The sequence below is a fragment of the Aquarana catesbeiana genome, linkage group LG07 (genome assembly GCF_042186555.1).
Source record: "Aquarana catesbeiana isolate 2022-GZ linkage group LG07, ASM4218655v1, whole genome shotgun sequence".
In the NCBI taxonomy this organism is placed as follows: Eukaryota; Metazoa; Chordata; class Amphibia; order Anura; family Ranidae; genus Aquarana; species Aquarana catesbeiana.
The window spans coordinates 21,215,954-21,228,911 of NC_133330.1; the positions used below are offsets into that span (position 1 = coordinate 21,215,954).

General features: G+C 47.1%; 1 protein-coding gene across 1 annotated transcript; it reads left to right on the plus strand.

The window, feature by feature from the left end:
* Positions 1-11,980, plus strand: VHL (von Hippel-Lindau tumor suppressor). Its single transcript, XM_073591740.1, has 3 exons — positions 1-304; positions 7,290-7,412; positions 8,195-11,980. Exons 1-3 carry the CDS (start codon positions 109-111, stop codon positions 8,374-8,376), a joined length of 501 nt encoding a protein of 166 aa, XP_073447841.1. The 5' UTR covers positions 1-108; the 3' UTR covers positions 8,377-11,980.
* Positions 11,981-12,958: the final 978 nt, after the last annotated feature.

A 12,958-nucleotide genomic window follows, 5' to 3' on the forward strand; every position in this document is an offset into this window, starting at 1 on the left:
CTTGGCCAAAGCGCATAGAGCTTGTGACGTCGGGCGCTGCGTACGTGCAGCTTCCGGTTGCTATGGTGATGCGCTTCTCCGGCCTAGTAAGAGCTCCGAAGCCTCGGGATGCCGCAGGAGGTCTCCTCGCCGCCTCCCACCCTTCGTACTCTCCGCTCCCTCAACAGCCGGCAGCTCATCCAGGTGGTGTTCTGTAACCGGAGCCCCCGCTTGGTGCTGCCGATATGGATCGACTTCAAGGGGCAGCCGCAGCCCTACCCGGCCATCCCACCCGGGACAGGACGGATGATGAACACCTACCGGGGTATGAGGGGGGATCTGGTCTTGTACCCCTGGGGGGAAGGGGGGGATCTGGTCTTGTACACAGGGGGGAAGAGGGGATCTGGTCTTGTACCCCTGGGGGGAAGAGGGGGGAATCTGGTCTTGTACCCCTGGGGGGAAGAGGGGGGGATCTGGTCTTGTACCCCTGGGGGGAAATCTGGTCTTGTACCCCTGGGGGGAAGAGGGGGGAATCTGATCTTGTACCCCTGGGGGGAAGAGGGGGGAATCTGATCTTGTACCCCTGGGGGAAGGGGGGGTCTAGTTTTGTACCCCTGGGGGGAAGGGGGATATGGTCTTGTACCCCTGGGGGGAAGAGGGGGGGTCTGGTCTTGTACCCCTAGGGTGAAGGGGGGGGGAATCTGGTTTTGTACCCCTGGGGGGAAATCTGGTCTTGTACCCCTGGGGTGGAGGGGGGGGGAATCCTGGTCTTGTACCCCTGGGGGCAAATCCTGGTCTTGTACCCCTTGGGGGAAGATCTGGTCTTGTACCCCTGGGGGGAGGGGGGGTGTCTGGTCTTGTACCCCTGGGGGGGAAGGGGGGAAATGTGTCTGGTCTTGTACTCCTGGGGTGAAGAGGGGGGTCTGGTCTTGTACCCCTGTTGGGAAAGGGGGGGTCCCTCACAGGTGCTCCAGGCTCCTCCTCCTCTCAGTGCCCCCCCCCCCCATAGGAAGCCGCCTCCTATTGTGGCACACCTGCAGACTCGCCCTCCTGAAGCCACTGCCCTGCTGCCACCTGCAGAGTGACTCGCCACGGATCGATTTTCAGAGAAGTGATTGAGACTGCTGCCAGTGTGAGCCTACAATGGGAATTCATCTCACTTTGGAGAGATCTCCTCTCACTCCCTGTTGTGTGTCTGGGACAAGAAGTTAGGGGAAATCTCCCCACTGAGACACAGGCAGCAAATATCAATATTAGGGCGCTATGAGCAGAGTTGGCAGGCATGCTGGACGCTCTCCTGCATGGAGTATGTACCCGCCATTAGACTACACAGCGGTCATCCGGTGCGACTATTCAGCTCTTCAGTCCTCTTTTCCCCCCTCACCTTCCAGGACAGCTACTTGAGAGATGATTGGCTCCGCCCTCTACACACAAATCAGATACAATTTAAAAGGCCCCTCCCTTTCCTCTGACCCTCAGTTGTTTTGTGCTTCCAGACCCTCCAGGAGCACTGACACATTTTTTGTTTTCTTAAAGTGGAAGGCCACCCTGAAAAAAATTACAAAAAAAAAATAAATACATTTTAAACTTGCCTAAACCCTTGTTGCTAGGCAGTCTCGCTAATCTGCCTCTTCCTTTTCCGCGGCGTCTTCTACTCCTCGGTGAGCAGCCCCGTTGTCTTCTGGGAACTGTGTGTGTTCCCAGAACACCACGGGACCATTCACAGAGTGCCGCGCCGCTCGCGCGTGCGCAGTAGGAAACTGGCAGTGAAGCCGCAAGGCTCCACTGCCTGTTTCCCTTACCTAGGATGGCGGTGCCGGGACCCGAGGGACGGGTCGGCCTCGGGCGGCCGACATCGCGGGCACCCAGGACAGGTAAGTACTTATTTAAAGTCAGCAGCTACAGTGTTTGTAGCTGCTGACTTTTAATTTTTTTTTTTTTTTAGGCCGGAATCCCGCTTTAAGGTCTGGTAACTGGTTGGTGGACCCCCCTTCTCTGGTTTCATCCAGGACTAGTTGTGGCCAAGTCCTAAATGATAACCTGTACCAGAAGGGTTCCCTATTTCTAAGGGTTACTTGCCTATGTGAGTGGTGGAAACTCCCTTCCATTTTTCCCCCAGCTCTGCTGTGTGGAACTGTGTCCTCCTAAATGCTTCATTTCGGTGTACCAAGATGGCGTCAGGAGGACTTCCGGTGACGCGGCAAGATGGCGCCGGAACCGGAAGTCACATGACGCACTTCCAGGCGCCGAATTTTCTAAAGAAGCATGGCGTGGAGACACTGAGGACATGCTGCAGGGGAATAGTCTGCTAAAAACCCCATTTTACGTGCAGTTTTTCAGTACAGCAGCAGTCTTCTCTACGGCCGTTCTCCGCTTGCTTCATGGAGCTTGAGGACAGGTCCGAGGATGGAGCATCCGCTCGTATTGAACCAGCGGCAGCATCCGGGTCCCATTCTGCCCCCAAGGGTAAGCCCCTGTCTTTGGATAGCTCTACATCAAGGGACTTTTTTGTATGAAACCTTTTTATTTATGGTCCTTGTCTCTGATTTTTTTTCTAGGCCAAACCGGTGAAGAAGAAATGTGGGAACTGTAGGGCCAGGCTTTCTGATAGTTATAAAAGGCTATTTTGTGAGGATTGTATTCCACCCAGAGCTAGTTCAGAGTCTTCCTCTTTTAAGGAGTTAATGACTTCTATGAAGGAGGTAGTGGACTCCTTTCGGTCACTTAATGACAGGGTTACTAGTCTAGGCTCTTCATCATCTAGACCAGGGATCTCCAAACTATGGCCCTCCAGCTGTTGCGGAACTACACATCCCATGAGGCATTGTAAAGCTCTGACAATCACAGACATGACTAGGCATTATGGGAATTGTAGTTCCTGAACAACTGGAGGGCCGTAGTTTGGAGACCCCTGATCTACACCCATAGCCCAAGACCCTTCAAACTCTGCCAGGTCCCTTCCCTTGTTAGTATCTGAGACTATTAGTTCACGCGATACCTCTGATCTGGAAGAAGGTGAGAATCCAGTTTCTTCTTCTGATGAAAAGTCTGCATCAGAGGAGGATACAGGTAGCTCATCTAAGTGTCTTTTTCCAGTTGAGGATATTGATGAACTACTAAAAGTAATATATACCTCAGAGCAGATTGAGATGCCACAACAAGCCCAATCTGTACAGGATAAAATATATAGGGGCCTACAGGGACGGAAATCAAAAACTTTTCCGGTACACCAGTCACTTAGGGACATGATTCTGTCTGAATGGAGAGAACCTGAAAAAAAGGTCGTTCCAATCCAGGGGACGCAAAAGGAGATTTCCTTTTCAGTCTGAATTTGAGGAGGTTTTCTTTAAGTGTCCTAGATTAGATGCCCCTATGTCGCAGGTGTCCAAAAGATCAGATCTTTCTTTCGAAGATTCTGGGGTCCCTAAAGATCAAATGGATAGAAAGGCCGACTCATTGCTGCATAGGGCCTGGGATGCTTCAGCTTTTTCTTTAGGCCCGGCGGTAGCATCCACCTGTGTGGCTAGAAATTTAGACGCATGGGTTCAGCGTCTGGATGATCTTCTTTCATCTGACACCCCCAAAGAAGAGATTAGGGAATCCCTCCCACTCATTGCCAAGTCAGTCGCCTTCTTAGCTGATGCAGCAGCAGATTCAGTGAAATCCGCAGCCAGAGCTTCTGCTCTCATTAATTCAGCTAGGCAAGCTATCTGGCTTAAATCTTGGGAAGGTGACCTTCCAAAAATAAGCTCTGTGGCATTCCCTTTGAAGGCAAACTCTTGTTCGGTTCTTCCTTAGAAGAGGTCTTAGCTCGTTCCTCTTAGAAAAGTAAACGATTCATTTCTTCCCAAAGGAATATGCCCCAGAATAACAGGCCTTTTTGTGGCTTCCAAAACATGGCTAATTTTAAAGCCAACAGGCAACAGACTAAAAAGAAATGGTCCTTTAACAAAGACAAACAAAAAGGGGGGGCTGCCTTTGCTCCTTCAGCCCTTTCCAAAAATACCCAGTGACGCCGGGGTAGGGGGAAGATTGTGCCATTTCATCAAGGAATGGGCAGAGATTTCCAACAATTCCTTTATCCTTCAAACATTGGAAAAGGGTTACAGGTTGGAATTCAAAAGTCTTCCTCCCCATTAGTTTTTTCTTGCCCACCTGCCGAGACCAAGAGAGACGGCAAGCCATGTTAAATTTGATTTCTGTATGGGAAACAGAGGGAGTTATTTCTCCTGTCCCAGAAATTCAGAAGTTCCAGGGATTTTATTCTCGCGTCTTTCTGGTCAAGAAAGATTCCAGCGGCTTTCGTATGGTCATGAATTTAAGCGACCTGAACAAATACATAGTTTACAGACGTTTCTGAATGGAGAACATTTATTCGGTAAGGAATCTGTTGTTGCCAAAGGTCTTCATGGTGACCCTGGACCTTCAGGACGCTTATCTTCATGTACCAATCTGCCAGAGCCACCGAAGGTTCCTCAGGTTTGCAGTTCTCGTGGGAAACGAGCCATCTCACTGGCAGTTCAATGCCCTTCCTTTTGGTCTCTCGGCAGCACCAAGGATTTTTACAAAAATCATGGCCAAAGTCATGGCCTTTTTTCGGATTCAAAGTGTATCGATCGTCCCATATCTAGATGATTTTTTTATTTTTGCTCGAGACAAGGAGTCTCTTGTTCAAGACCTACAGTTGGTTTTGTGGACTTTTCAAAAATTAGGGTGGAAGGTCAACCAGCAAAAGTCTTGCCTGGTACCCTCACAGAGCATTCTTTTCCTGTGTTATCTAATAGACTCTGTTGCCCTAAAGATTTTTCTTCCCGAAGAAAAGATTTTGAAAATTCTTCTCTCTGTGCAGGCCTTCAAGCTGCTCCCTCAGACCTCCCTTCGGCAGATTATGCAGTTGCTGGGTCTGATGACTGCGGCCATTCCAGGGGTGCCTTGGGCCCAATTGCACTGCAGACACCTTCAGGCTTTTCTTTTACTCCATTGGGATCGCAGGAAGGATTCTCTGGATCAACTGGTAAAACTACCAGAAGGGAATTTTCTCGATCTCGCCTGGTGGGAGCAGCGAGAACATCTGCAGAGAGGGAAGGATTGCACACAACATTCCCAGGTAAAAATTACCACAGACGCCAGTCTGTGGGGTTGGGGTGCTCACTCACAGGACTGGCAAGCACAGGGAGCCTGGTTGCCAGAGGAAGCAGGTTGCTCCTCAAATTTTAGAGAACTTCTGGCTGTGAGGAAAGCACTTCTATCTCTGGAAGAGGGGGTCTATTCAAAAGACCTATTAATATTTTCAGACAATGCCACAACAGTGGCGTACCTGAACAAGCAAGGGGGCACTCGCTCAGAATCGCTTCTGTCATTAACACAGCAGATTCTGTCCTGGGTGGAGATCTATGTCACTTCAGTAAGGGCAGTCCATATCAAGGGGTCAGAAAATGTGCTGGCGGACTATTTGAGCAGGGTGAGCATCAGTTCCAGCGGTTAGGAACTACATCAAGGCACATTCCAGGAGGTGGTGCTAAGATGGGGTCTCCCCACAGTGGATCTTTTTGCCTCCAGTCTCAACAAGAAACTGCCGGCGTTCTTCTCTCCGGAGAGAGAAACAGAGTCCTTGGGGACGGATGCTCTGTCCTTCCCGTGGGACTTCACTCTGGCTTATGCCTTCCCTCTTTTTCCCCTCTTACCCCTAGTGGTTCGGAAAATTATTCAGGACAGGGCAGAAGTTGTTCTGATTGCCCCCTGGTGGCCCAGGAGGAGTTGGTTCTCCTCTCTGAAGGCCCTATCTGTGTATCCTCCCTGGCCCCTTCCAGTTCGGAAGGATCTGCTCCATCAGGGACCGGTGTTTCATCCAAACCCTCAGACCTTCCATTTGACGGCCTGGAGGCTGAGCGGCGCATCCTACAGTTAAAGGGGTGTCCAGAGAGGGCTATTCAAACTATCCTGGACAGCCGTAAGTTGGTCACAAGAAGAATCTATGGGAAAGTTTGGAAAACTTTTATTTCCTGGCAAAGGAAAACTGGTTTAGATTCTTTTTCCACTCCCTGTATATTGGATTTTTTGCAGGGGGGAGTGGAAAAGGGGCTCTCTGTCAGCACCCTTAGGGTTCAGATTGCTGCCCTATCTTAACAGAGAGAAGACTAGCGGAAGATCCCTTAGTCAGGAGGTCCCTTTCAGCCAGATCTAGACATACTCCCAGGGTCATCAAACATGTTCCTCCCTGGGATCTGTCATTGGTATTAAATGCACTAACAAGGGCTCCTTTTGAGCGTTTGCATGAGGCTTCCCTGAAAATGATTTCTTTGAAGTTGTCCTTCCTTTTGGCTATTACGTAAGTTCGAAGGATTTCTGATCTAGAGTCTCTTTCCTGTAAAGACCCCTTCCTGAGGATTCTAGAGGACAGGGTAGTGAGTAGACCTGATCCTCTCTATTTACCCAAAGTTTGTTTCAACTTTCATAGGTCTCAGGAGATAGTCCTTCCTAGTTTCTGCACCTCTCCCAAAAATGCGGAAGAGGAAAGGTTTGGTCTTTTAGACGTAAAGAGGTGTCTTCTGCTTTATCTAGAAAAGACCAGTGGGTTTAGGAGTTCCTCCCAACTGTTTGTTTTGTTAAGTGGCCCAAAGAAAGGGTCCAAAGCATCTAAAAGTTCTATTGCTAGGTGGATTAGGGGAGCTATCTGTGAGGCATACAAAGCGTCGGGTCGCATCCCTCCTTCTAGAATTAGGACCCATTCAACGAGATCCATGGCCACATCATGGGCAGAAAGAGCGGGGGCTTCATGGGAAGAAATCTCTAAAGCTGCCGTCTGGTCCTCCCCTCATGCATTTGTCAAGCATTATAGAGTTCAGATGCTTTCCAGCAAGGACCTTTCCTTTGGTAGGAAAGTGCTTTAGGCTGTCTTCCCTCCCTAAGGTATAAAATCTTGCTTATCCTCTCAAGTAGCTGTCCTGGAAGGTGAGGGGGGGAAAACTCCAGTTAGACTTACCGGTAACGGTATTTCCAGGATCCTTCCAGGACAGCATCTATATTCCCACCCTATTCTATTTTTTCACTGGTTGACCATGTTTACCTGGTGGTGGTGTGTTTTTATGGTTTCTGTTTTTTTCCTCTGCCGAGTGCACCTTTGGTGGGGGTTACTTGATCTTTTAAACAACTGAGGGTCAGAGGAAAGGGAGGGGCCATTTAAATTGTATCTGATTTGTTTCCTGTAGAGGGCGGAGCCAATAATCTCTCAAGTAGCTGTCCTGGAAGGTTCCTGGAAATACCGTTACCGGTAAGTCTAATGGGGTTTTTCTTCTCCCTCTGTCTTGCAGACCATATCTGGTTGTTCCGTGAAGCGGAGACGGATGTGGCAATGCTGGTAAACGAGCAGGAAATATACATTCCGACCCCCTATGAGAACGGACCGGCGCCGGCTGTGAACATCTATCTGCCAGGTAACTGAACACGTGTCATTCTACATACAACACTGCATGTGATCCCCCATCCCAGGCCGGCAATATGCGGCAGAGCAGGGTCCTTGCTCTCTCCCTATGGAAGCAGTGGTGTCTCTGCAGCGCTCCAACACACCTCTTGTAAATCAGAGCTAGAGCTGCCAATCGGCAAGTTCCATGATTGCAGAGTTCTATTTAGTAACTCCAAGTTTTCCCCCAAACTGCAAAGGTTAAATGCTGACATAAGGGAAGAAGAATAACCAATAATACCTCATTTTGTGCCCCTGCAGGCTTCCTTCATGCTGTGTGACCGGTACCTGAAGCTGCTTTCTTTACTGTCCCTCCGGTTCTCTAATGTCATCACATACAATGCAGGACAACTGGCCCTGCATTGTATGTATGGAGAGCGAGGAGAACAGAAAAGAGCGCCTAGACCAGTGGTCTCCAAACTCTGGCACAGGGGCCGGATGCGGCAGCTTGCCTTTATCAGTCCCCTGTGGCATATTCCTCCCATTGATATGAGACATCATTTTCTCCAACTGACACCAACAATGGGGCGCCGTTCCTCCCAGTGGTACCAACAATGGGGCGCCGTTCCTCCCAGTGGTACCAACAATGGGGCGCCATTCCTCCCAGACACCTCAAAGTTACAGCTGCGACTGTCACTTTGTAAACACTTTTGCATAGGGCATAAGTGAGTAAAACACACATCTCCATCCATATTGTCAACTTTAGGCATTCCCAGAATTATTATATTGTGTTTTTTTTTTTTTTTCCCCCTTCAGTTTTTACCCTGAAAGAGCTCTGTCTCCAGATGGTCCGAAGGCTAGTGAAACCTCAAGACTACAGGAAGCTGGAAATCGTGACGTCCCTCTACGATGACTTGGAAAACCCACCAAGTTTGGGAAGGGACTTACGGCGACTAACGTATACTTTCTGGGAGCAAAACGACATAGAAAATGTGTGAGTGGTCTCCTGGACTGGGATACAGTAAAGGGCATAGAGGGCTCCTGAACCGCGGATATGGTTGGACTTTGTGGTGCCACTATCCCTGATACAGAACTCACATTTGGGGAAGATTGGTGCCCTCTGAAATGTGCCAGTTCTGGGACCACTGAGGAATCCGCTGATCTAACACTGTGGCATTTATAGACTTGGCACATTCCTGCTCCTTCCATAGTTTGCCTGTATCATCTGCTTGCCAGCAGCCAATGGCAGCACTGGATTCTCAACCAGAGCCAAGCAGGTATATTTAAAGCAGAACTCCAGTTTAAATCCCCCTCCCCCGCTCTTTAAAAAAAATAAAAAAATACCCACCTTGTTTTTCCAAGAGGCTGGCTGGTCCGGTGACATCACAAATCCTTTGTCGTCTCCAGTGGCAGAGCGGAGTTTACTGCTGTACTACACATCTCCATTCGATGCAGTGATACTCTGAGCCTAGGCCAACCTGACGACATTTCCCTAGGGGGGGCGTGTCCATGACAGCCCAAGCTCAGAGGAAGTGGGCCGTCAGGCAGCCCAGAGCCATCTAGTGGCAGAAAGACCACACCAGATTGAAGACTGCTTTTTCATTTTTTCATTTTTTTTTTTTCTTATTTTTTTTTATTGCTGGCCATTTTTAATTTACTTAAACTGGTGTCCTGTTTTAATCGAGGTTATGGAGAGAAAACATTATGTAATATTTTTTTTTAACATAATGGGGGGGAATTTACTAAAAGTGAAGCAGCTGTGCATAGTAACCAAGCCGCTTCTTACTTCAGCTTGATCAGTTCCCCTACATTCACATCTCTGCGAAAGGCTGCGGATACGACCTGTGAGACCCCAAGTTGCGTAAAACGTGAAATCCCATGTTAGCCAATGAGAGCAGTTTTAGCACTACTGAAGTCGCTCTAGAAAAGGTTCCTGAACTACTTCATTAGAAAAGGTTCCTGAACTACTTCAATCTCCCCATGCTGCCGGTAAAGCACATTATAAAGGCCCTGGAGTTGAGTATCCATCATATAGCTTTTTAAGGGCAAGCACTTATTGGTTAATGCAGCCATGTGACCGTGTTGACCAATGGGAAGAGCATCTGAGGCCCCACCTCCCGGTAAGTTGTCCCAGAAGAAATTAGTGTTTTTCTCTGGTCAGCGCAGTCACATGGGAGGGTTGTTGTGAGATGTATTACTGACGGTGCATATCTCATCAGCAGACTATTATTTGTTTAAAGTGTTTGTAAACTCAAAATCTGTTTTCTGTTGTGTTTTGGATCGTCTCTCCTTATATACAATTTTCTTAAGCATAATTTTTCGTAAATTCTGTAGCAAAGTTTCTTATATGGGGATCCAGCCAATAACAACACTTTCTGCTGCTGACTGACAACGCTAAGCCATTGTCTCACAATTAACAGTCCTGTTGTCAGCAGCGTGCCGCAGGAGCTGACAGCTGCTGTGTCCCAATATGACATGCAGGTCTCTGAATTCACACTGTGTGCGTTTGGGCACCTGCACCCACACGCACCCGCATGTTGTATTGGGACACAGCAGCTCCGTCCGTGCAGCCATGTGTCCCAATAGACTTCTATGGATAGCCAGCACCAACACCTGTGCATCCCTGTGTCGGAACACAAAGACCTGCACCTGGCACGCAGACCAGCCTTATGCCCCGTACACACGGTCGGATCTTCCAATGGAAAATGTGTGATAGGACCTTGTTGTCGGAAATTCCGACCATGTGTAGGTTCCATCACATATTTTTCATAGGAATTTCCGACACACAAAGTTGGAGAGCAGGCTATAAAATTTTCCGACAACAAAATCCGTTGTCGGAAATTCCGATCGTGTGTACACAAATCCAACGCACAAAGTGCTACGCATGCTCAGAATAAATAAAGAGATGAAAGCTATTGGCTAATGCCCCGTTTATAGTCCCGACGTAGGTGTTTTACGTTACCGCGTTCAGAACTTTCGGATTTTCCGACAACTTTGTGTGACCGTGTGTATGCAAGACAAGTTTGAGCCAACATCCGTTGGAAAAAATCCATGGATTTTGTTGTCGGAATGTCTGATCAATGTCCGACCGTATGTATGGGGCAATACAGTGGTGGGGGGGTAGAATGAGGGGGCGAGCTGTTGACAACACCAGCTCAGCATTCACAGCACCAGTCAAAATGGGACAAAGTGATTCATTGTCCCCGCGGGGGGGTGGGGGGGGGGGGTTGAGCTGGAACAACAGAGGATGAATAATGTCTTTTGAAGAAAAAAAAAATACTGAAAGATTGATTTTTGGATTTTTTGCATCCATCAAATACAAACTTTTTAATTGATAAAATAATTATTATAATACATATGTGACGTTATAACTATAAGGAGACTGTATATCTTTTTATTTTTTTAGGAGGATATATGTATGTGTGTGTCATGTAAGCAAAAAAAAAGCGCATTTTAACCTAGCATCATATGGCGATTTTCATGATGATTTTTTTTTTTTTTAAAGTTTAGCACCCAAAAATAGTTTTATAATAATTTAGAACATATTTTTGGAGTCATTTTGAAAGTTTTTGATGTGACTGTGGGTTTATTCGATTTTTCTTTAATGTCCGCCTCTATGTCAAACACTGTAGTCCCTACGCTTGCTGAACAACTGCTGAGGTAAACCCAGTTACATGACTAGTCACGTAGGCACTGTATAGTTTTAATGCACATGTGCATCACTACTGAACAGAACACATTGGGGGTTGATTTACTAAAACTACAGAGTACAAAATCTGGTGCAGCTGTGCATGGTAGCCAATCGGCTTCTAACTTTGGCTTGTTCAATTAAGTTTTGACAAAAAAAAAAAAAACCTGGACCCCAAATTGTCTCTATAGCTAGAACTCCCTGGGAGAGATATCACAGGCATATCTAACTTTTACCTCTGGTGAGCATATACACAAAGGGGCGTATCACGAGGTGACGCGGTGAAGGTGTAGAGTCAGACAAATGGTGCACTGGGGAGGAATCAAAGTTTGGATCGTAACCCTTCTGTTGCATACATGATCCATCATCATAAAGACTTGCCGCACTAGCTTGTTTACATGCTTCACAGATACTGTGGACTATGACCTTTTGAGTTTAATGTTATATGTTGGCTTTTATAAATCACACTTATGGTTGGCAATCCATTGTAAAGCACTGTTAATATTTTCTCTTATGGGAAGGTATATTTATTTATTCATACATACATACTATATATGTATATTTTTTTTATTTTTAATTACTTAAAATATTAATATTTTATATAGGCAGAACTCTGGGGCCCTTCTAGTATGGACCCAGAGGGCACTGCATGTCTCCTAATCGCCACCTACCCAACATTAGCTTTGTTGTTTTCTGCAGAATTCTGTTTTAAACTTCCCTTGTATCACTGCCAGGTAGGGTGACATGTAGAAACTTCAAGGTATAATTCTTCTGTGTTGATGAGTTATTTGTGTACATGTATATCCTTTTGTCATAGTTTTTTATTGCAGGTTTAAATAGAATGACTCTCCGAAGTCAGGACTTTACCGTTCTGTATACAACATGAAAACCAATATAAAAAAAAAATACTCTGATTTCCTGTGTCTTAATTCTGTATAAAACTTTAAAGTTAAAGTGGTGGTAAACCCTTACATATACCCAGTGAAAGTGGCTGGCCTCAGGTGATACACAGAGATAAAACACATAGGTTGTACCTGTTTGCAATCCCTCTCTCCTCTACAGCTGCTCAAAGTCCAGAATTTAAACAGCATTTCTCAGCTCCAGCAGGTCTGGGTGGAGATCTGATGTCACACAATGCACAGCATAGAGCAGGTTGCTGAGTGTAATCTGAGACCTGCATGGAAGAAACACACACACACACACACCTAGGGACAGCTGATGCTATCAATCACCTGCTGTGTGCTTGAGCTCCCCTCCCCTGTCCTGGATCCCTTGGTGTCTGCATAACCTGTCAGAAGTAATGCTGCTAGCAGAGGAAGGAGACAGCAGAGCGAAATGGCACTGGATTGAAACAAGTACACATTATAGAGGGATATGCTTTGTTCCTATTTTATTTCAGAGGTTTACAACCACTTTAAAGAGGAGCTACAGTCTGCCAGCATAATTTGAACAAAATACATGTTTGCGATTGGGAAGGATTGTCTTTATCACTGTAGTTGTTGCTGATCGTATTAACCCCTTCCCGCCTGCGCTATAGCTAAAAGACGGCTACAGCACAGGCATACTTTGCCTGGAGGGTGAGGTCCTGTGATCATGCCGCCCGCACACCACAGGGGGCGTAAGCGGAGCGCTCTCTGATCGCTGAGTCCTTTGCTGATCACAGGATCAGTGTCCAATGACGGCTGATCACGATGTAAACACAAGCTGGTTATCGGCTTTCCTTTCCTCATGCTGACAGCGTGAGGAAGGGAGAAGAGAGCCGATAAGTGGCTTATGTTAAAGGGACATCTACACTGATAATCGGGGCTTGATTATCAGTGCAGCTTCATCAGCGCACATTAGCGAAGGAGAAAAATTAATTGTTTGCAAAATTTTATACCAAACTGAAAAAT

Coding starts and splice junctions, on each gene's coding strand:
- VHL (XM_073591740.1), top strand. CDS start 109: ATGCCGCAGGAGGTCTCCTCGCCGCCTCCCACCCTTCGTACTCTCCGC. Junction 305..7,289: donor GATGATGAACACCTACCGGG/GTATGAGGGGGG, acceptor TCTGTCTTGCAG/ACCATATCTGGTTGTTCCGT. Junction 7,413..8,194: donor TGTGAACATCTATCTGCCAG/GTAACTGAACAC, acceptor TTCCCCCTTCAG/TTTTTACCCTGAAAGAGCTC.